Source organism: Salvelinus alpinus, chromosome 16, assembly GCF_045679555.1.
Source record: "Salvelinus alpinus chromosome 16, SLU_Salpinus.1, whole genome shotgun sequence".
NCBI classification, from domain to species: domain Eukaryota; kingdom Metazoa; phylum Chordata; class Actinopteri; order Salmoniformes; family Salmonidae; genus Salvelinus; species Salvelinus alpinus.
This window is the reverse complement of record NC_092101.1, coordinates 47,797,746-47,820,712: the sequence shown is the minus strand read 5'-3', so window position 1 is coordinate 47,820,712 and position 22,967 is coordinate 47,797,746. Positions and strand designations below refer to the sequence as shown.

At 41.7% G+C, this 22,967-nt stretch overlaps 1 protein-coding gene across 1 annotated transcript; it reads left to right on the top strand.

Moving 5' to 3' along the window:
• Positions 1-985: 985 nt before the first annotated feature.
• Positions 986-21,015, top strand: lmnb2 (lamin B2). Its single transcript, XM_071346439.1, has 12 exons — positions 986-1,430; positions 4,938-5,074; positions 7,043-7,199; positions 9,571-9,696; positions 10,836-11,006; positions 12,787-12,912; positions 13,125-13,345; positions 14,472-14,700; positions 15,953-16,060; positions 16,232-16,351; positions 17,363-17,449; positions 18,816-21,015. Exons 1-12 carry the CDS (start codon positions 1,227-1,229, stop codon positions 18,852-18,854), a joined length of 1,725 nt encoding a protein of 574 aa, XP_071202540.1. The 5' UTR covers positions 986-1,226; the 3' UTR covers positions 18,855-21,015.
• Positions 21,016-22,967: the final 1,952 nt, after the last annotated feature.

Genomic DNA, 22,967 nt, shown 5'->3' with positions numbered 1-22,967 from the left:
AAACGCACACGCTGTAGCTCGGGAAAAAAACGCTTTAAGTGCACTCAAAAGCAGATATTGCTCTTATTTCAGTCTTTGGGAGCTCATCACACATTTTTATTTATTTATATCACCTTTATTTAACCAGGTAGGTAAGTTGAGAACAAGTTCTCATTTACAATTTCGACCTGGCCAAGATAAAGCAAAGCAGTTCGACACATACAAAAACACAGAGTTACACATGGAGTAAAAAAAACATAGTTACTATCTCGCCATAGCTACAATAATACAGTAGAAAAATAAGTCTATATACAATGTGAGCAAATGAGGTGAGATAAGGGAGGTAAAGGCAAAAAAAGGCCATGGGGGCGAGGTAAATACAATACAGCAAGTAAAACATTGGAATGGTAGATTTGCAGTGGAAGAAGGTGCAACGTAGAAATAGAAATAATGGGGTGCAAAGGAGCTAAATAAATAAATAATAAATACATACAGAAAGCAGCTCGACTTTTCATTTTAGGCTGTTTACATCCTAAATAGAAGCAGGCCATTGGCTGCCTTCATCACGAGGGGTATGTACGGGAGTTCTGATTGGTTCAAAGTTTAGCAGTTTGGCTAATTTGCCTGAGCAGACAGAGTGAAATATACTTTTTTTATGAGAAAATGTGCAAGAATTAACTGTGCCAACACATCATAAGAATGTTCAAGTCTTGCAGCTTCGGCCCACCACCTAAATGGCGCTGCACATGCTGACAGATGCCATAATTAGGGCCCTGTGGTTTGGACTATCATGTCACATGACCTAGATATGAACCTTTATTTTAAGCCTTTTCCAGAAATGAGAATTGCATAAAATGAAAGCAATTGTCTGAGGATGGTACTGGACCATCTGATATAAAAAAAAGAAAAGGGGACAACTTGTTGAAAAAGCTTTAAATAAAAGGTTAAAAGTTGTTTTCGGACAAATGCGATGTTTATCTAAGTCTATGAGAAAAACTCAACTCTCCTTTTGGCGCGGTCCGCGTGAAGTTCGGCCATTTTGTTTTGGCGAGGTCTTTCAAAATTGGAAGAAATTTAGCTACATGTCTTGGTAGTAGACTGCAGATTTCATTCATCAAACAAACTCGTTTAGGTTGTAACTAAACAGCTTTTTTTGACCTCAAAACAACAAGTGCGTGGCGATCGGGTATAGGAAGAAAAAAAACAAGTTTGAAAACATTACAGAGTGGAGTAAAACTTGAAGAATCATGGCCACTGCAACCCCAAGCCGCGCCGCGCCTGCTGGAACCCCGCTCTCCCCGACTAGGATATCGCGCCTCCAGGAAAAACAAGACCTGCAACATTTGAACGACAGGCTTGCCGTTTACATCGACCGAGTCCGGTCACTAGAGCTAGAAAATGACCGGCTTATGGTTAAGGTCTCTGAAAAGGAATCAGTCACTACACGCGAGGTAATTTTGAACCATTAAATCTCTATGCTGCTAGCTAACCCTATAACGTTAATTACCGGTAGTTAGCTAACGTTAGCATTTAACTAGCTAGTAAGATAATTAGCTACTAAGTTACCGGTAGCACAACAATCTAGTTAACAAATCGAACTGGTTAATGGAACACACCGATAACTAACTTGTGGTCTGTCAGTTTGTACATTTTTCGAGCAGTTTGATTTGTTGGCTTGGCTGCAATTCTCACGGGCCTTGGCTGAAACTAACGTTAGCTGATTAGCAAGTTTGTAGGTACTTAACTTGTAGGTAACATTGTACTCTTCCAAAGAATTTGTCCAGTTACTGTCTCGCCATAGCTACATTGTATCAATCATTGAGACGATTGTTTCATTGTAATAATTCACTAGTCATCTTGCTCATTCCCGGTGAATCATATAGTTAGCAACTATAAGACTCGTGAGGCTAGTCCCGCTTGCATGGTAGCTAGCTGTCTTGCCTACATTGTATGTACGATTAGCCAGCTAGGAAAACAAGTTTTGGGTGTTCGAAACTCCCGCGATTATTTTTGTTATTTTGGAGGGGAACCTGGTTGTTTTGATTAAACTCAAATTAACAAATCTGACCTTAAAAAAAAAATAAAGTCCAAGATTAGTACATTGCTTGGTAGATGGGGTAAACTAACCAAAGTTGGCTCTGTCCTAGTCAGCAGATAGTAGCCGGCTATTTGATGTTCAGTTATATTACCCATTACAGGATAGGTGCGTTACTGTTTGGTGTAGCACAGACAATTTTCGACCACCAAAAGGAATAAAAAATGTTGCTCCATGAAGTAGTCCAACAATGTGTACGCCTTCATCTTGTCTATTTAAAATCTTCTCTCATTTATCGAGACAGGTGTAGGTGGGTGCACTTATCTGTCAATGAGAGAATATTTTAAATAGACAAGATGGCGGCATACATTTTGTTGGATTAATTCATGGAGCAAAACATTTATTTTAATCACTAAACATTCAAACCAAACACCTGCAGCTGGACATGGCCATTTTTAAGATGCGTGTTTGGCCGAATCTAGAACGAAGATCGTATTGCTAAGGTTGGTCATATTCTCTGTTCTGCGCCAAACAGTACCTGTTCTGCAACAGCTAATGGAACATCACATTAGCAGTTACAATCTGCCACTTAGAGCTATCCAGGTGGTTTTGTTTTTACCCTGATGTTTGTTGCACCGCCATCGGCATTTATTATTGTTATTCCCAGTGCAGCATGAAATCCACATCTTCTGTGGGATTCCTATCATGTAGAAATGTGTACCGTATGTGCAATTTGCTGTACAGTTCCTTAGTCTGATTTATTTGACAGCTTCAGTCTCAGAGCTCCTGAATGACTTCAAGTTCACTTCAGTGCAGAGGATTACATTGATAACTATTTCACCACGTTTCCTAGAAAGCATACAAATGGGGGAGCGGATAAATGAATTGAGATAGCTATGAGTTGAGTGGTTGTGGTTACTGTTGATGTATGGTAGTTGCTAGGTACACCTGTCTACAACGTTATATGTCAAAGGTGCTTCCTAACCTGTCAGTTCGTACACCTGTTCATTGCTAGGTTATGAAGCACCTTTCAGCTCGTACACCTGTTCATTGCTAGGTTATGAAGCACCTTTCAGCTCATCTAGCTACTACATTCTATCACTGTTACGTAGTGGTTATGTAGAAAATCTCAGCCACTAAGAAGGGCTTTGACTTGCGCTCTGTCTACTGAACAGACCCCAGAATGGGATCATTGTCTGGACTTGAGCCAAACTGTAAAGAGACACAGCCCTGTTTCCAGCCGAGGGGAGTGTTGTGCAACGCCTGGGTATTGTTCAGATATATGTGTTGGGCTGCCGGGGCTGTGCAGAGTCAAAGTTCCAGATGGGAGTGGCCCGGGGGGGGGGGCGCCTTTTCAAAGTTTTGAATCTGTAACTGTTACTTTCTCCCGGCCTGTTTTTATATTAAACATGCCTGTTGTGATTTGCACAGCTTGAGGCAACATGCATTGCTAAACAACTTAGTATGCAAATATTGATGTTTTGGGAAAACTAGGTTGATGCATGTCAGATGGTTTCTTGAAAGTCTTCGTTATGATTTTAGTTTGTATTTGATAATGGAATGAGTTAGTGTCTCTGCAAAGAAAGTGGCGTTCCAGACAAAGTTATACATCTCTTCAAACATGTTTTTAATTACCAGTTTTAGATATAAACAATTTTTATAACCGAGTGAATAACCCTGTTAACACCAATCCTTTCGTTTTGGGAATTGTAAAGCAAGCCACGCCCGCAGTCTGTTATGTATGAGGGGGAAAATCTGTGGAATGCTGGATAGTACAGCCTTCTGACCGGGCACAGCTCGTGACTGACAGCCTGTGTGCCATAAGACTGCTAAATAGTCTATTTAATAGTACCCCAACTATCTGCACTGACCCTACGCACATTCACTAGATATATATATATATATACTCACTCGCACGCACTTCATTGACACTCGCACACAACCCACACACATTCATACCCGACACAACACAAACACGCATACATACACAACACAAACACGCATACATACACAACACAAACACTCATACATACACAACACAAACACACATACATACTCATTTTCTGCTGCTACTCTGTTCTTTATTTTACTCTTATCTATCCTGATGCCTAATGACTTTACTCTGCCTTCATGTACATGTCTACCTCAAATACCTCGTACCTCTGCACATTGATGTGGTACTGGTACTTCCTGTATATAGCTCCACATTGATCTGGTACTCCTTGTATATAGCTCCACATTGATCTGGTACTGGTACTCTCTGTATATAGCTCCACATTGATCTGGTACACCCTGTATATAGCTGCACATTGATCTGGTACTGGTACTCTCTGTATATAGCTGCACATTGATCTGGTACTGGTACTCCCTCTATATAGCTCCACATTGATCTGGTACTGGTACTCCCTCTATATAGCTCCACATTGATCTGGTACTGGTACTCCCTCTATATAGCTCCACATTGATCTGGTACTGGTACTCCCTGTATATAGCTCCACATTGATCTGGTACTCTCTCTATATAGCTCCACATTGATCTTGTACACCCTGTATATAACTCCACATTGATCTGGTACTGGTACTCCCTGTATATAGCTCCTCATTGATCTGGTACACCCTGTATATAGCTCGACATTGATCTGATACTGGTACACCCTGTATATAGCTCCACATTGATCTGGTACTTCCTGTATGTAGCTCCACATTGATCTGGTACTTCCGGTATATAGCTCCACATTGATCTGGTACTTCCTGTATATAGCTCCATTCTTGTGTATTTTATTACCCTTGTGTTACTATTTAAAAAATAAACTCTGCATTGTTGAAAGGCTCGTAAGAAATAATTTCACGGTAAAGTATACACCTGATGTATTTGGCGCATGTGACAAACTGTGATTTGTGTGTGTGCTCCCTCTCTGCACCAGGTGACTGGGATTAAGACCCTGTACGAGGCAGAGCTAGCGGATGCGCGGCGTGTTTTGGATGAGACGGCCAGGGAGAGGGCCAGGCTTCAGATAGACCTGGGCAAGGCCAACTCTGATGTGGAGGAGGTGACCAGGAAGTAAGTAATAACACCCACTGATACCCAAGATTTGGAGTCTGTCTGAAAAGTGTGTTATTCAATGGGAAAGGCTGCACATTCCTCTCACTCTGGAAGAGGAAATGGTTGAATTGTAGGCCAACATGACAAGATGTACATTCCGTTTGACTGTGGTAGGAAATCTTTGTGTTGGTTGTATGACATTCTACACGCAATCCTTTGACAGGGATCATCAACTAGATTCAGCTGTGGGCCAAGCTGGTTGACAAAATGCCAAGAGTGTACAAAGCTGTCATTTGGGCAAAGGGTGGTTACTTTGAAGATTCTCAAATATAAAATGTTTTGATTTTTTGGTTACTACATGAATCCATATGTGTTATTTCATAGTTTTTATGTCTTCACTATTATTCTACAATGTAGAAAATAGCAACAACAAAAAATATACAAAACTTCTCATTCAAGGGTTTGTGTTAGCTTTTGACTGGTACTGTACATCTCTCTATTATGCATGGGAATACTTTGGAACAGATTTCCAAAATTAAAATCACTTGGATGCTGATCATTAAGCAGCCCCCCCCCCCCAAAAAAAAGTTATTTTAATGTAGTTTTGCTCAGAGAACTGCGGGCCGCCAGTTGGGGAACCCTGCTTAATCACTTGCTACACAATTCCTTTATGACGTCCTGCACACATTCCTTTGACATGCTACACGCATTCCTTTACAGTCTGTTACACAAAATATTTGTGTTATATGACAAGCTGCAAATTCCTGTCCTACAAAAATGCTGTGTGTTAACTTATGTATGACAGTAGGACAGAATCTGTGGCTAACGTTAGTTGTTTAAGATGCAAGTTCTACGCTCCAACCCAAATTGTTTATTTAATATCTCAGATTGTTTCTAATCCTACAGAATGCGTTTTCACTGCCAGATGTTGCTAATCTCCCTTCAGAGCAACTGTTTTATGGCCCTGGCAGGGTTGGCAGGGTTGGGGTCAATTTGAATTGAAGGTAGTCAATTCGGGAAGTGTTTTTAATTTAAACTTTAAAAAATAAATGTTTGAAATGCATAGCATTTACTTTAATATATTACGTCACAAGTAAGAAGTCATTGAAAATAGATGGCTGTTTTTTTTTTTCAATTATTGAATTGGAATTTTAGTTTACTTCCTGAATTGACTCCCTTCAATTGAATGGAATCCAATCCTGTGTTGTGTATATGTTATTATCCTAGTCAGAGTAAACTCCAAATTATAAACCCTCACATGATCTTATTCACTTCGCTTAACTCCATGAGCAGGGTCATTCTGTGGAGACGCATAGTAGTATTGATTCCCAATTACTCTTGCTGTTAGTATAAACCTGGTTCACTTAATCTTAAAACTAATCCTATTTCTCCCTGGTCAGATGCTAGGTGGGAGACTCGGGTGAGGGGATTTCAGCCAAGCTGTTTTTTAATTACTTGTTAAGGCAGTTGGTTTGATGCTTGGGGCAGATTTTACGCCTGTTCCTCAAAAAGTGCCAGACACTTGTGTTGATCATTGTTTACATGGTTGCTAATTAACACTTTTGTGGACAGGAAGTTAGTTTCTAAAGCACTGACTCTCTTGGTTACTGCTGCTAACCACTGAAGAAATATCCTCTTTATCGGTCTTGTGGGCATGCTTCTCTTTAAAGCAATGTTTAATGTGTAGCTATACAGTCGTGATCCTTTTTTCTGTTGGTTGCTGCTGTACAGCACAAAAGAAGTGGGAGAAGTGCTGAGATTTCGGTGCCTTTTCTGTGAAATCAGATTAGGGACAAGAAACACGCTTTAATATATCAAACAGTTGGTTGGAAATTGGCAAAAGTTAAACAAATTTCAGTCTTAAGATCTCTTTGGTTTGAATGGAAATGGTACTTATGGACACTTTCCTCTAGGTTACTGTTTTTATATTATGAAAATAAATGCACGTGGTCTCACAGTGTCTGTTTTTGTTCTCCATCTCCTCAGTCTGAAAAAGAAAGATGGCGACCTGGCTCTTGCCATGGCTCGGGCCAAGGACCTTGAGGCCCAGTTCAACAAGAGTGAAGCAAACCTGGCCACGGCCCTCAGTGAGAATGGAAACCTGTCTGCGGAGGTTGCCGACCTGAAGGCCCAGTTAGCCAAGGTTTCTCTACCTTTTACACTTTCACTTTCACGACACTGGTTATAAAATAATAATAAAATGCCATTTATCAGATGCTTTTATCCAAAGCGACTTAGTCATGAATAAATACATGTTTTACATATGGGTGGTCCCGGGAATCGAACCCACTATCCTGGCGTTGCAAGCGCCGTGCTCTAGCCAACTGATCTACAGAGGACCACATAAACACAGTCTAAAGTGTTACTGGTGAGACCAAAACGAGTCCAAGGCCGTGCACTGTATTTCTAGCCTGGTAGACGGGCTTCCGTTACGTCACACAGCCCTGTCTGATTTTCTACCAACATGGTCTGTGCTTTTACTTAGAAGGACAAAAGGGAATCCCACGCACAATATTTCTAGCCTGGTAGTAGCCTTATCTGGATTGCCTGTTTTACTCACACCTGCCTGCTACTCGCCATACAGTCTGTTTCTTCTGTTAAGGATGGAGGTTTATTCCTGGGGGTTGGGCAACCACAAGGGGCAAACTGAACGGAAATGACCCAATTGAAAGTTGGTAGAGATGGTTGTCGTTAGTTACGTAACTGTTATGGGCTATATATGAACATTGGGGAAGTGAGTCATATTATTTGTAAAGTACGTTCACACACGCATACACACTTTGGTGAGTCAGACTGAGCTTACACATACACGCTATCGTGTTGCTGCAAGGTTAGGATTTACACACGCACGCTATCATTTTGCTGCAAGGTTAGGATATATACACACACACACATGCTATCATGTTGCTGCAAGGTTAGGATACACACTAGAGGTTGACCGATTTATGATTTTTCAACGCCGATACAGATTATTGGAGGACCCAAAAAAGCCGATACCGATTAATTGGCCGATTTTATTTATTTGTAATAATGACAATTACAACAATACTGAATGAACGCTTATTTTAACTTAATATAATACATCAATAAAATCTATTTAGCCTCAAATAAATAATGAAACATGTTCAATTTGGTTTAAATAATGCAAAAAAAAGTGTTGGAGAAGAAAGTAAAAGTGCGATATGTGCCATGTAAGAAAGCTAACGTTTAAGTTCCTTGCTCAGAACATGAGAACATATGAAAACTGGTGGTTCCTTTTAACACGAGACTTCAATATTCAAAGGTAAGAGGTTATAGGTTGTAGTTAATATAGTATTTATAGGACTATTTCTCTCTACGATTTGTATTCCATATACCTTTGACTATTGGATGTTCTTATAGGCACTTTAGTATTGCCAGTGTAACAGTATAGCTTCCGTCCCTCTCCTCGCTCCAACCTGGAGCGAGGAGAGGGACGGAAGCTATACAGTGAAGAGCTGCTGGCAAAACGCATGAAAGTGCTGTTTGAATGAATGCTTACAAGCCTGCTGCTGCCTACCATCGCTCTGTCAGACTGCTATATCAAATCATAGACTTAATTATAACATAATAACACACAGAAATACGAGCCTTTGGTCATTAATATGGTCGAATCCGGAAACTATAATTTCGAAAACAAAACGTTTATTATTAGCGCATATACCCTGACTCTGCGTGCAAGGATCGCAAGAGAAGTGACACAATTTCACCTGGTTAATATTGCCTGCTAACCTGGATTTCTTTTAGCTAAATATGCAGGTTTAAAAATATATACTTCTGTGTATTGATTTTAAGAAAGTCATTGATGTTTATGGTTAGGTACACGTTGGAGCAAAGACAGCCCTTTTCTGCGAATGCGCACCGCATCGATTATATGCAACGCAGGACACGCTAGATAAACTAGTAATATCATCAACCATGTGTAGTTAACTAGTGATTATGATTGATTGTTTTTTACAAGATAAGTTTAATGCTAGCTAGCAACTTACCGTGGCTTCTTACTGCATTCGCGTAACAGGCAGACTCCTCGTGGAGTGCAATGAGAGGCAGGTGGTTAGAGCGTTGGACTAGTTAACTGTAAAGGTTGCAAGATTGAATCCACGAGCTGACAAGGTAAAAATCTGTCGTCCTGCCCCTGAACAAGGCAGTTAACCCACTGTTCCTAGGCCGTCATTGAAAATAATATGTTCTTAACTGACCTTCCTAGTTAAATAAAAAAAATTTTTTTTTTTTTTATCGATTGTTATGAAAACTTGAAATCGGCCCTAATTAATCGGCCATTCCGATTAATCGGTCGACCTCTAATACACACACACACACACGCTATCATGTTGCCGCAAGGTTAGGATACACACACACACACACACACACACACGCTACCATGTTGCCGCAAGGTTAAGACATACACACACACACACGCTACCATGTTGCCGCAAGGTTAGGATACACACACAGGTCAGACCTTTGTTCTTACGCACCATATCTTGTGTTTCCAGGCTGAAGATGCCCATTCTGTAGCTAAGAAGCAGCTGGAGACCGAGACTCTGATGAGAGTGGATCTGGAGAACCGCTGCCAGAGCCTGACGGAGGAGCTGCAGTTCAGGAAGAGCATGTTTGACGAGGTGTGTGGACAGATAGCGATAACATCATCACTGTTTGCCCAGGGTGGGGCAACGCTATTCATTGGGGGGGCCCTCAGGTAAATGGCTCCTGAGTGGCCACAGCGTTCTAAGGCACTGCATCTCAGTGCTAGAGGCGTCACTACAGACCCTGGTTCAATTCCAGGTTGTATCACATCCGGACGGGATTGGGAGTCCCATAGGGTGGCGTACAATTGGCCCAGCGTCGTCCGGGTTTGGCCGGTGTAGGCCGTCATTGTGAATAAGAATTTGTTCTCAGCTGACTTGCCTAGTTAAATAAAAAATGAATGACAAATAAGTACCACGTACTGCACTAAAAACCTACTAACACTATTATTTATTGATTTAAAGCCCCAGCAGGTAAATAAATGTCACATTTTAGAAACTGTAACATCGGGCCAACTTAATCCTGTACACTGAGTATACCAGACATGAGGAACACCTTCCCCTTTTCCCCCTCAGAACAGCCTCAATTCATTGGGGGCATGGACTCTACAAGGTGTCGAGAAGCGTTTCACAGGGATGCTGGCCCATGTTGACTCCAATGCTTCCCACAATTGTGTCAAGTTGGCTGGATGTTCTTTTAGTGGTGGACCATTCTTGATACACACGGGAAACTTGAGCGTGAAAAACCCCCAGCAATGTTGCAGTTCTTGACACAAACCGGTGCGCCTGGCACCTACTACCATACCCCGTTCAAAGGCACTTAAATCTTTTGTCTTGCCCATTCACCCTCTGAATGGCACTCATACACAATCCATGTCACAAAGCTTAAAAATTATTCTTTAACCTGTCTCCTACCTTTCATCAATAAAGGATCGTAGCTTTCACCGGGTCCGTCTGTCTTAAGAGCAGGTGTTCTTAATGTTTTGTATACTCGGTGTATAAAGTCCTACAGCTGCTGTGGATTCAAATACACACACACACACACACACACACACACAGTGAAATGCAAAAGAACAAAAGCTACAACTGTGATTCACACGCCTCCTTTTCTGCACAAACCAATTTATATAAAAGCTGTACATCTTTACACCTGGGCATGTGCAAGCATACTAGCCATGTAACGGGACCACCTGTATGACTGGCTTGGTGACCCTCGTGTGTGTGTGTGTGTGTAGGAGGTACGTGAAACACGTCGACGTCGCGAGAAGCGTACCGTGGAGGTGGACAGTGGGGTGACCCAGGACTACACGTTCCAACTGGCTCAGGCTCTGCAGGACCTGCGCAGGCAGCATGAGGAACAAGTCACCATCTACAAGGAGGAGCTGGGCAACACCTTCCAGGCCAAGGTATGTATGATGTCTGACCCCGTGCTTCCCACCCTAAACCTTTTATATCTGTAAGGCTAGGGGTTTATGGCCATTGTATGACCTTTCTTTGACCTTTAAGAAACTAGCCTTACACCCCTAGGCCATCCTTTCCTACAACTAGTTAGCAGCCTGATGGAACTAGGTAGCAGCCTGATGGAACTAGGTAGCAGCCTGATGGAACTAGGTAGCAGCCTGATGGAACTAGGTAGCAGCCTGATGGAACTAGGTGGCAGCCTGGTGGAACTAGGTGGCAGCCCGGTGGAACTAGGTGGCAGCCCGGTGGAACTAGGTGGCAGCCCGGTGGAACTAGGTGGCAGCCCGGTGGAACTAGGTGGCAGCCCGGTGGAACTAGGTGGCAGCCTGAGCATTGATTTTAGTTGAATCATCAGTTGTGCTTTTGCTGCAACAGAAATGCAGTGCATTTGGACAGTATTCAGAGCCCTTGACTTTTAACACATTTTGTTACATTACAGCCTAATTCCAATATGGATTAAATCGTTTTTTCCCCTTATCAATCTACACAAAATATCCCATAGTGTCAAAGCAAAACAGATTTTTAGAAATTTTGGTAAATGTATATGTAATTAAAAAAAAATATTATCACATTTATGTAAGTATTCAGACCTTTTACTCAGTACTTTTAAGCACCTTTGGCAGCGATTACGGTCTCGGGTCTTCTTGGGTATGGCTTGGCACACTTGTCTTTGGGGAGTTTCTCCCCTTCTTCTCTGCAGATCATCTCAAGCTCTGTCAGGTTTGGATGGGGAGTGTCGCTGCACAGCTATTTTCAGGTCTATCCAGAGATGTTCGATCGGGTTCAAGTCCGGGCTCTGGCTGGGCCACACAAGGATGTTCAGAGACTTGTCCCAAAGCCACTCCTGTGTTGTCTTGGCTGTGTGCTTAGGGTCGTCCTGTTGGAAGATGAACCTTTGACCTAGTTTGCGATCTTGAATGCTCTGGAGCAGGTTTTCATCAAGGATCTCTCTGTACTTTGCTCCGTTCATCTTTCCCTCGATCCTGACTAGTCTCCCAGTCCCTGCCGCTGAAAAACATCCCCACAGCATGATGCTACCAGCACCACGCTTCACCGTATGGATGGTGCCAGGTTTCTTTCAGATGTGACGCTTGGCATTCAGGCCAAAGAGTTCAGTCTTGGTTTCATCAGACTAGAGAGTCTTGTTTCTCATGGTCTGAGTCTTTAGGTGCCGTTTGACAATCTCCAAGTGGGCTGTCATGTGCCTTTTACTGAGGAATGGCTTCCGTCTGGCCCCTCTACCCTAAAGGCCTGTGGTGGAGTGCTGCAGAGATGGTTGTCCTTCTGGAAGGTTCTCTCATCCCCACAGAGGGACTCTGGAGCTCTGCCAGAGTGACCCTCGGGTATTGGTCACCTCCCTGACCAAGGCCCTTCTCCCCCGATTGCTCAGTTTGGCTTGGAGGCCAGTCATTTCATCAATTTTAGAATAAGGCTGTAACGTAACAAAATGTGGAAAAAGGGGAAGGGGTCTGAATACTTTTCAAATGCAGTCCTGCGGGACACATTGGGAAATACTGCCATAATGATTTATAATTTGCTATGAAAGTGAGGGGGGTGGGGGGATGTTACTTGCAAAACAAGTAAATTTCATACTATATTTATCATGTATCTGTGACAAGTACATTTGATACTGCTGTTTGGTCCTTTTGTCTGTAGTTCCGGCCGGGCAGGAGTGTAAATGACATGTTTTGTTCTCTGCCGCCACCCCCCACCCCCTCTGTTTAGCTGGATAATGCCAAGGTGTCGTCTGAGCTGAATGACAAGGCGGTGAGCACAGCTCGGGAGGAACTGCAGGAGGCTCATATGAGGATCGAGAGCCTGGCCTACCAGCTCTCTGCCCTGCAGAAACAGGTACACACACACACACACACCTCATAACCTGAACGTACTGTTGCTCATCTATCTGGTCGTCTGTAAACTTTTATTAAACACAATTTGATTATTTACTTCCAGATAGCCATCTACTGCAATTACGTTGTACTTCCTTGAACTGTCCTTATTTTGTAATTTTACTATCGATTTGTAATGTAATTTTCTAACTAGCCCCATCCCTCCATGTGTAGGCCTCTGCCAATGAGGAGCGTGTGCGTGAGCTTGAGGACCTGGTGGCTGGAGAGAGGGACAAGCACCGCAGGCAGATGGACCTGAAGGAGAGGGAGATGGCTGAGATGAGGGAGCGTATGCAGCAGCAGCTGAACGAGTACCAGGAGCTGTTGGACGTCAAACTGGCCCTGGACATGGAGATCAACGCTTACAGGAAACTGCTGGAGGGAGAGGAGGACAGGTGAGGATGGGATGGACGAGCTGACTGACTGACTGACTGACTTCACTCATCCATAGAGAACAGGTGAAAGCTGATGTTTTTTTAAAGTTATAAAACATATTTAAAAAAAACTTTTAGCCATCATTGCATCTTGCAAACTAGTTGTTAGATTTGGACAACAGACAGATGAGCAGTGCATTCCTTCAACACCTGCCTGAGAAGTTCCACATCACTCAGTGAATTCCAGCCGGTACATTCCTCACTTGTTATAGGGATGCAGCAGTCTCTCTCTGTCCGTCTGTAATGTTGTTGTTGGCAAGCTGCTGGAACAAGTCAAACTGCATTTGTCCTGTTACACTAAACAGGTAGACTAATAAATATGGCAATAATTCAAATCATAACATTTATTTATATAGCCCTTCTAACATCAGCTGATGTCGCAAAGTTCTGTACAGAAAACCAGCCTAAAACCCCAAACAGCAAGCAATGCAGGTGTAGAAGCACGGTGGCTAGGAAAAACTCCCTAGAAAGGCCAGAACCTAGGAAGAAACCTAGAGAGGAACCAGGCTATGAGGGGTGGCCAGTCCTCTTCTGGCTGTGCCGGGTGGAGATTATAACACAACATGGCCAAGATGTTCATAAATGACCAGCATGGTCAAATAATCCCCCTTCTCTGTTCCGGTTTGTCACTGACCCTCCAGGCTAGAGAATATCCCCCAGGCTAGAGCAGAAGGGTAAACAACTAGCTAAATTGAAACAGGCCTCTCAAGCTGACACCTGTTTCTCCCCCAAATGTTATGCCTCTCTTTTACCTGTGAGTAGTTCAGCAGGCACCCAAGTGAAAGGTTTAGGCAGGCTTATCCAGGTGCTGCTGGATAGATGTCTATGACGTAATGTCATAAGCAGTATTTGAAGGCAGGTGGTTGAGAGACCCTGAGTGAAGCCAGTCAGTCAGCTGGCGCCAGACAGACTACTGGAGTGGAGAGCAGAAGACTAAAGGTTGACTAGTAAAACAATGTCTTGCTCCACAATACAGTAGGTATTTGTTTTCTTGATTAAAGTAGTGGGGATACAAGTAATGGATGACTCACGTTTCCTTCTACTCCATTTCCCCCTCCTCCTGTTTTTCCTCCTCTTCCTCCCACAGACTGAAGCTGTCCCCCAGCCCGTCCGGCCGTGTGACAGTGTCCCGCGCCATGGGCACAAGCTCTTCCCGCTCCTCCTGGGCCAAGAGGAAGCGCGTGGAGCTGCAGGAAGAGTCAGTGGTCGTTCCTCAGGTCCACGTCAACCAGGAGGCCGAGGCCATCGGCAGCGTCACCATCGAGGAGACTGACCTGGAGGGCAAGTGTGTCACCCTCAAGAACGACTCAGACAAGGTACCGTTAGCTACTCAAAAAAAAGTACATATTACTACTCTTCAGAATTACAATTAGTGTTGTAGTCGAGTCACTAAACCTCGAGGTCGAGTCACGATTCCCTATGGCTAAGTAACGAGTCGTCAATAATTGAGTCACGATTCCCTATGGCTAAGTTCCGAGTCGTCAATAATTGAGTCACGATTCCCTATGGCTAAGTTCCGAGTCGTCAATAATTGAGTCACGAGTCGCAATGGCTGAAGTCTGAGTCTCTGGGTCTGATTTGAACAAAAAATACCACACTAATATTGGTTGATGTGCAAATAAAAAATTCAACGTTTGAAAGCAAAACGAATAATTCGGTTTACGTCATAATTGCCTTCAATATGCAATAGCCTATGAAACACAAGTCCTTCATATACAGGTTTACACAAATATTTAATTTTTATGTTCAATAGTTATGTCAAATCAGTAATGCTGTTTTGAATGGATGAATGGTCTCTAGACGGAATTGGCTATTGCTCCTGTCAGATTGACCAGATTTATAATTTGCACAAATAATTACCGGCTCTCGGCTACTTTTTGCAGTCGCACACTGATATTTCTGTAAATGTTTTATTCTAGAGCGAAAGTGAGCGGGTAGAGCGAGATGACAAATTCAAAGATTACCTACATTTCAGACCTAAAGGGAGAGCGACAGTAGCTAGACTGTTTTTTTTAACTTTTAAACTCAATACTATTGTTTTCAATTTCGTAAAGGCGTTTGTGTTTCTTAACCAGGCAAAGCTAAATAGTAGGCTGGTGACTGGTGGTTACGGGGAAGCAAGCGAGTCGCTTGTACGACGTGTAGCCTATGATTCGAGACGGAGCCTGTCTGCCCACACTGATCGCTTGCTCCCACGCAGCCCACCAGCTGATGTAGACTGTGTGTGCTGGAGCTGCGTGTCCTTTCCCCTGCTGGAGAACAGAACCCTCGCTACTCTGCCCACCCAGTGCTGCTAATATTCTGTTTATCATAGTAGCCTGTTCAGTCCAAGTGCAAATACAAGTCACAGGAAGGAAAGTCCGAGTCACCGATAGTCGTGTCCAAGTTGAGTCTAAAGTCGTGAAAATTGAGACTCGAGTCCGACTCGAATGCTACAACACTGCAATTACATATTACAATTCAATATTACAACTTCTCTGATACTTCACTGCCATGAAGTAATCAATAATTCATTGCATGTTATTAGGATTGGTGAAAGCAACGGGGTTTAAAACACACTGTCTATAGGACCAGTCTCTAGGTAGCTGGAGGCTGCAGAGGCAGATTGGAGAAGGAGAGGAGATCACCTACAAGTTCTCCCCCAAGTTTGTCCTCAAGGCTAGCAAGACTGTCACGGTAAGCAGCACTTCTCAGTCAGTCTATGGCTGTTCTTCTTTATGTATATAGCAACTAAATTCACCCAAGTAACAAGAGTTTGTAAATGCACATTTGTAACAATTTGATTCGCCTTCCCCTGGTGTTGAACATAGTCCTCATTTCATCTTTCTGTGTGATGTCCTGTTGTAGGTGTGGGGCTCAGACGCAGGTGTGTCTCACAGCCCACCCTCTGACCTGCTGTGGAAGAGCCAGGCCTCCTGGGGCACCGGGGACGACATCACCACCATCCTTGTGAACTCTGACGGAGAGGTGAGTGGAGCATGGGGGGGGGGGGCGCACCCCTACAGTGCCTTCATAAAGAATTCACCAATGCCTCGCTTCATTACACCCAATCACAAAAAAGAAAAAACTGGTGTCCTTCCTAACTCAGTTGCTGGGGAGGAAGGAAACCTTGTAGTTACTCCGCAATACTTACCTAAATGACAGAGTGAAAAGAAGGAAGCCTGTAAGAATACAAATATTCCAAAACATGCATCCTGTTTGCAATAAGGAACTTAAGTAAAACTGTAACAAATGTGGCAAAGAAATTATCTTTAGGTCCTGAATAAAAACCGTTTGGGGCAAATCCAACACGTCATTGAGTACCACTTCATATTTTCAAGCATGGTGATGGCTACATGTCATTAGCAAGAACAAGCATATCCATAAATTCACCTTTCAGCAGAAGAAAAACCTTAAACACAAGGACAAATATACACTGGAGATGCATACCAAGACAATGTTGAATGTTCCCGAGTGGCCTAGTTACAGTTTTAACTTAAATTGGCTTGAATATCTATGACAAGACTTGAAAATGGCTGTCTAGCAATGAGCAACAACCAACTTGACAGAGCTTGAAGAATTACCCAGAGACACTGCTGTATTCTCTGCCAAATGTGATTCTAACATGTATTAACTCAGGTGTGATTGCTTTTTAAAATTAGATTTCAAAAAATAAAATTTCTAAACATGTTTTCACTATGTAATTATGGGGTATTGCGTGTAGATAAGTGAGAGAAAAAAAGAATATTTAATCCTGTTTAAATTCAGGCTGTAACACAACAAAATCAAGGGGTATGAATACTTTCTGAAGGCACTGTAAGTACAATATTTGTTTCTGACTCTTCTCAGACATTAGCTACATGTCCTGAATTATAATATCAATTTGAATAGCCTTTACAAATATTGCGATGTGCAAAATATTTGGTGAGGGCGAAAAGGGCAGAATAAGTACAAGACCTATGCAGAGATTTTTAATTGAGCTGTTGTCTTCCTGTCCAGGAGGTGGCTAAGAGAACCGTCACCAAGACGTTGATGGAGGTGGAGAATGGAGATGATGACGATGACTTCGAGGAGGAGGAACTGAGAGTAAATTATTTCCCTTGAATTGAATCCATAATGGCAATAATTAACTTATCCCAGTCAGGGGAAGTTGGAGCTATTGCCATCTGGTGTTTTTACTATAAAAATAGTTATTTATCACTGTTACGAGTGCCCAGTGTTTCCCCTGCAGTCATTTAGCTGTGGCGTTGCTCCACGGGAAAAGTCATTGACACCTGGCCAAACAAATTAGGAACATGAGAAAAATATTTCTGCCGAGGCGCACTTTAAAGACGCTAGAACAGTCCACATTTTACTTTTCCTCAGCAAACATAACGAGTAATGGATAGAACAACCAGACTACCCCATAGTAGAATGTATTTACCTCGTCGGCTTGCTGTCCGTTCTATGCGAGATAAATATTCCTTTAGAGGTGAATTCAACTAAGGAGTGCCATAGGGAGGGAAACCTGCATTCTGACAACCGTCAAGGCACAGGGGCAGCAGGTAGCCTAGTGGTTAGAACGTTGGGCCAGTAACCGAAAGGTTGCTGGATCGAATCCCTGAGCTGACAAGGTAAAAATTTGTCGTTCTGCTCCTGAACAAGACAGTTAACCCGCTATTCCCCGATAGGCTGTCATTGTAAATAATATTTTTCTTCTTAACTGACTTGTCTAGTTACATAAATAAACAACAATTCTTGACAATTGCAGGGAAAGCAGAAGTTTTAATGGTCTTTATTAAAAAGAGTGGGATCCCAGCTTTCCATTCCTACTCTATTTTTGCAACTTGTAAATATGTCCAAACTGCACCATTTTTAAAACCTGGAGTTTTTAGCAGCGGCATGGTTAAGCGTGTTACTACTCAGCAGTTCGCTGTGAGTACATAGGGGAGAGTGGGGCTAAATGTAACACTGGTCAATTGTAGGGTAAGGGGGGGGGTTTACCCTAACAGGTAGGCCTACATTATATTCACTGTTTATGCAGCTTTTTTGGGGACATAAAATGTATAAATCGAATGACAACTAGTTAAAAGATCAAATTTGGAATCTGGCTAATGATTAGTCCAATAGGGTAAGTGTCGATGGGTTGAAGCATGGGGTTGCCTATGTATTTATAGTCACTATGCTACATCAGTTAGGCTACAGGTGATAATGCTTTTTACCCATATGTTATTGGCCTCCTTTCTGGAGGTGGAAATGATATTTTAGATGGTGTCAGCGTCATTTTATTTGTACTCATTTCGGAGCAGAATGTCCGCTTAAATTCGCCAGAACTGAGCTTCCCAGTCCTTCTACATAAAAAAACGTGCCTCATGTGTCTATACTAGATTAAGATGGCTGTTTTAATGTAACATCTAGTATTCATTTAGTGGTACATTGTTTTGTCTCACATCTTACCCTTGTTTCCTTCCAGGGAGAAAAGGCCTCTTCCAGGGAATGTTCAATCATGTGAAGAAGTTCCCATAGTTTGTTCTCCTACAAAATCTGCTTCTTTTTCTAGAGCCACTCAAATCTTTTTGTATAATTCTGTGTTGTGTTTTTAATAATTTTTTTTATATTATAAGACAATTTTAAGAGCCTGCCCATATTTTTAACACTCCGTTTTTAACATCCAAGTAATCATGACAAAAAAAAACAAATGCATTGAGTTTAGGACTGAATTCACTAAGTTAGTTACAGCCCCCTCCGCCCCAATTATGTTGAGTCAGACAGCTGGAAGTCTTCTGGATTTAAAGAATAATGATTGGTCGTTTACCACATGATCCCACATTCCACTGAATCTACATGAATCAATGAGAGTAGCCCTCGGGACCGGAGGACACTGGCATTAGGCTTGCTGTTGTCCTGTCAGAAAGGACTTCACTGTGTGCATGGGATACGTTTTAACCCTAGACACGTCTGTTGAGAAAAAGCTGGACCTAAACCTAACCAATTGTCTGTTAAAAAAAAAAAGTTTAAATGGATTGTTGAATGTTTTTGGGAGGCATAGTTATCCGTGGTGGCATTTGAATCGATTGCTCATTCGATGAACTTGTCACCATCGAGGCAGCAGGGCGAAAAGGAGTTTGGGGGAGAATGGTCAGCCTGGAATCCGTTGCACACTGAATATCGCTCCTTTTCAATGTTTCATTTCACAACATGATCCTCTGTAGCTCAGTTGGTAGAGTATGGCACTTGCAAAGCTTTCTGGGACCACCTGTACATAAAAAATGTATGCATGCATGACTAAGTCGCTTTGGATTAAAGTCTGCTAAATGGCATTTTATTATTATGAAACTGAGCACTATTCAGTGTGGTTTCCATTACAGGCTCGAGCATATTGGCAGAGTGGATGTGATCTTTGGTTCCTTAAATGTGTAGTAGATTGTAACTGACAGCTGTCGCTTAGCTCATGTACTGGCTTTAGTCTGGCAAATCACAGCAACAGGATGGAAATGCTAGGATTACGTATTCTACTAAATGGATTGGTATATTTTAAAAATGCATTGATGCCTACAATTTTATAATTGGAAATGTTTCAAAATTTCAGCGGAATGTATATTTTTTAACGTAATGAAATATAGATTTAGACTTTGCTCTTTCTCACAATAGTACTTTTATGGTTTGGAGAGAATTACATCAATGGCGACTTAATGAGGCCAAAGATGAGTTACGATAGAACATGGCATGCAATCACTCTTGATCCTATAAAGCAGCGTTTCCCAACTCCAGTCCTTCGAGTACCCCCCCCCCCAACAGCAAAAAAAATGTGTTTTTCCTCCAGACAAACTCACCTGATTCAACTCATTGAGGGCTTGGTGATTAGTTGATGTTCAATCAGGTGTGTACTGGTATAAACGGTGACTGAACGTTTCCAACCTGTTGTCTTATTCTGATGCTGTTGACATGATAAATCATGAATTTTGTATCTTTTTGAAAATTATGTTTCTCAAGACAAGTAGACTGTAAGAACTACAGTGTGCATCTTTTAAATGCGACTGCGATTTAATGGTAGGGTTTCTGTTTTAAAACTAAACCAGATGTAACTTTTCTACCTTTTGCACCTACTTGAATGTATGGTCGTGCCTAGAATGAACGGTAGTCGTGCTACTTCAAGTCAGCAATATGAGATGCAATTGGTGAGAATCTGCCTTTTTTTTTCTCATGGAGATCGGGTGCAGTTAGGATTTTCAAAATAGAATTGAAAAAGATTCTAATGGCAATATACCTGAATGCGTGGAGAGGATCTGTTGTCTCGACTCTCGTCCCACACAACTACTTGTTGTAGACAAGTTAAAGGGATAGTAACCCAAAATGACATACAGTTCCTTGTCCATAGACTGCTTACAGGGTAAGGAAACGAATATGTAATTTTGTCATTTTGAGTGACACACCCCTTTATTTATTTTTATAAAGACCTCAGGATTTGAACACTTATAAACCTCGTTGATTTTCCGTTCTTCGTGGCTGGCTGTGCTACAACATCTCAGCGGTTGAAGTAGTTCTACTACTCAAGCAGTGTTATCTCTTAACATGGCTTTGAAATTGGAAGGAAGGAGCAATTGGATTATTGATTTTTTTTTTTTACTTGATCAATAGTCGTGACTATAACAAATAAAAAGAGATGCAATGTTGCTTTGATTTTTTTATAGTTTTAATATTGGCCTGGGAAACATAATTTTTGTATGTCTATTTGATTGCAGTGCTTTGCATTTATTTGAATATTATTTTGATAGGATTATTGTAATTTTTGTTTTTTTCGAGTTCTCTTTAGATGGATCAAGTTTGGGTCTAAAATGGCAGAACTATTTTTTGTGTGTGTTTGACTATAAAGTGTTAATTCTCCCAAAAAATATTTAGCAAAATTAGTGTCTATAGTATAAATGCATAGCTATGCTTCAGGCAGAGCTTTTTGACATTTTTTTTAATGGTCACGGTAACTGAAAAGCATGGAAGTAATGATGCATTTTCCATTGAACTCAAGATTGGATACCCTGGGAATTGCGTATCCACTGCAGACAGGGTATCCAGACTCTCTCTTTTTAACTGTGACGGTCATTTTACTAAGTGTTTTCTATAGGAATTCCACCACCATTACTGGTGATATTTTACTTAGGCTTCTTGACAGCTTTTAGTTTCATGCACTGTTTGGTTTAGACACACCATTACTGTTAGTACACAGTACTACTATTAATGTTAGTCGGTGACGTCAGTATGTATTCACAGTACTGCCAAATTATCAGGTTCTATGTTACAGATGTGTAGCAAGTGAAATGTGAGAGACTACGGTGTTTTTCAGGGCAGGTTTTCAGTGTTCACTCCTTACCACATTAGATGCTGGGATTTATTAAGCCAGTGGAGAAGCTAAGAAATATTGTTAGTAGTACTTTTTACTGTATAGTAGCGGTGGTAAGGACGGACAATGAGGAAATCCAGTTAACACGGGAGAGCATGGTTTAGTCATTTTGAGCCATACTAAACATTGTGAATTGATATTTGGGTCAAATGCGCAGATAAACCGAAACCCTAAACTTTATCACTCTGAGAGGACTGGTAGGGAGGTTGCATGCCAAATGTGTGTTTGTCGTACTGCTATTGATTTATTACATTTACAATTTTGAACTTTTTTTTTTTTTTGTATACATAAATCATAATAAATGTTTTCCATATTAATAGTTTGATTTATTCTGACTCGAGTGCCATATATCAAAGACAAGTACTTAAGTAAAAACACTGCTAACTGGGTTGTATTGTGTCATCGGTCCCACTCTAGGAAGTGTAGTAACGTGGTAATTACTTCAAATCACTGCAGATGCAGTGAAAAGCTTGTGTTTCTGGCTCCAGCAACGTATTATATGTCTAACTGTACAATATAACACACAAATGACCCCACCCCCAAAAAACGAATGGAGAAACAAGAAATTAAGAAATATCACAGCTAGCAATGTCAGCCTGGAATATTAATATGTTGTGTGTGTTTGAACACCGTATGAAATATACAGTACCAAGGTTTGGACACACCTACTCATTCCAGGGTTTTTCTTTATTTTTACTATTTTCTACATTGTAGAATAATAGTGAAGACATCAAAACTATGAAATAACACATGGAATCATATAGTTACCAAAAAAAGGGTTAAACAAATTCAAACATTTGATATTCTTCAAATTAGCCACCCTTTGCACACACTTGGCATTCTCTCACCCAACTTCACCTGGAATGCTTTTCCAACAGTCTTGAAGGAGTTCCCACATATGCTGAGCACTTGTCGGCTGTTTTTCCTTCACACTGCGGTCCAACTCATCCCAAACCATCTCAATTGGGTTGAGGTTGGGTGATTGTGGAGGCCAGGTCATCTGATGCAGCACTCCATCACTCTCCTTGGTCAAATAGCCCTTACACAGCCTGGAGGTGTGTTGGGTCATTGTCCTGTTGAAAAACAAATGATAGTCCCACTAAGTGCAAACCAAATGGCATGGTGTATCTCTACAGAATGCTGTGGTAGCTATGCTGGTTAAGTATGCCTTGAATTCTAAGTAAATCACTGACAGTGTCACCAGCAAAGCACCCCCACACAATCAGACCT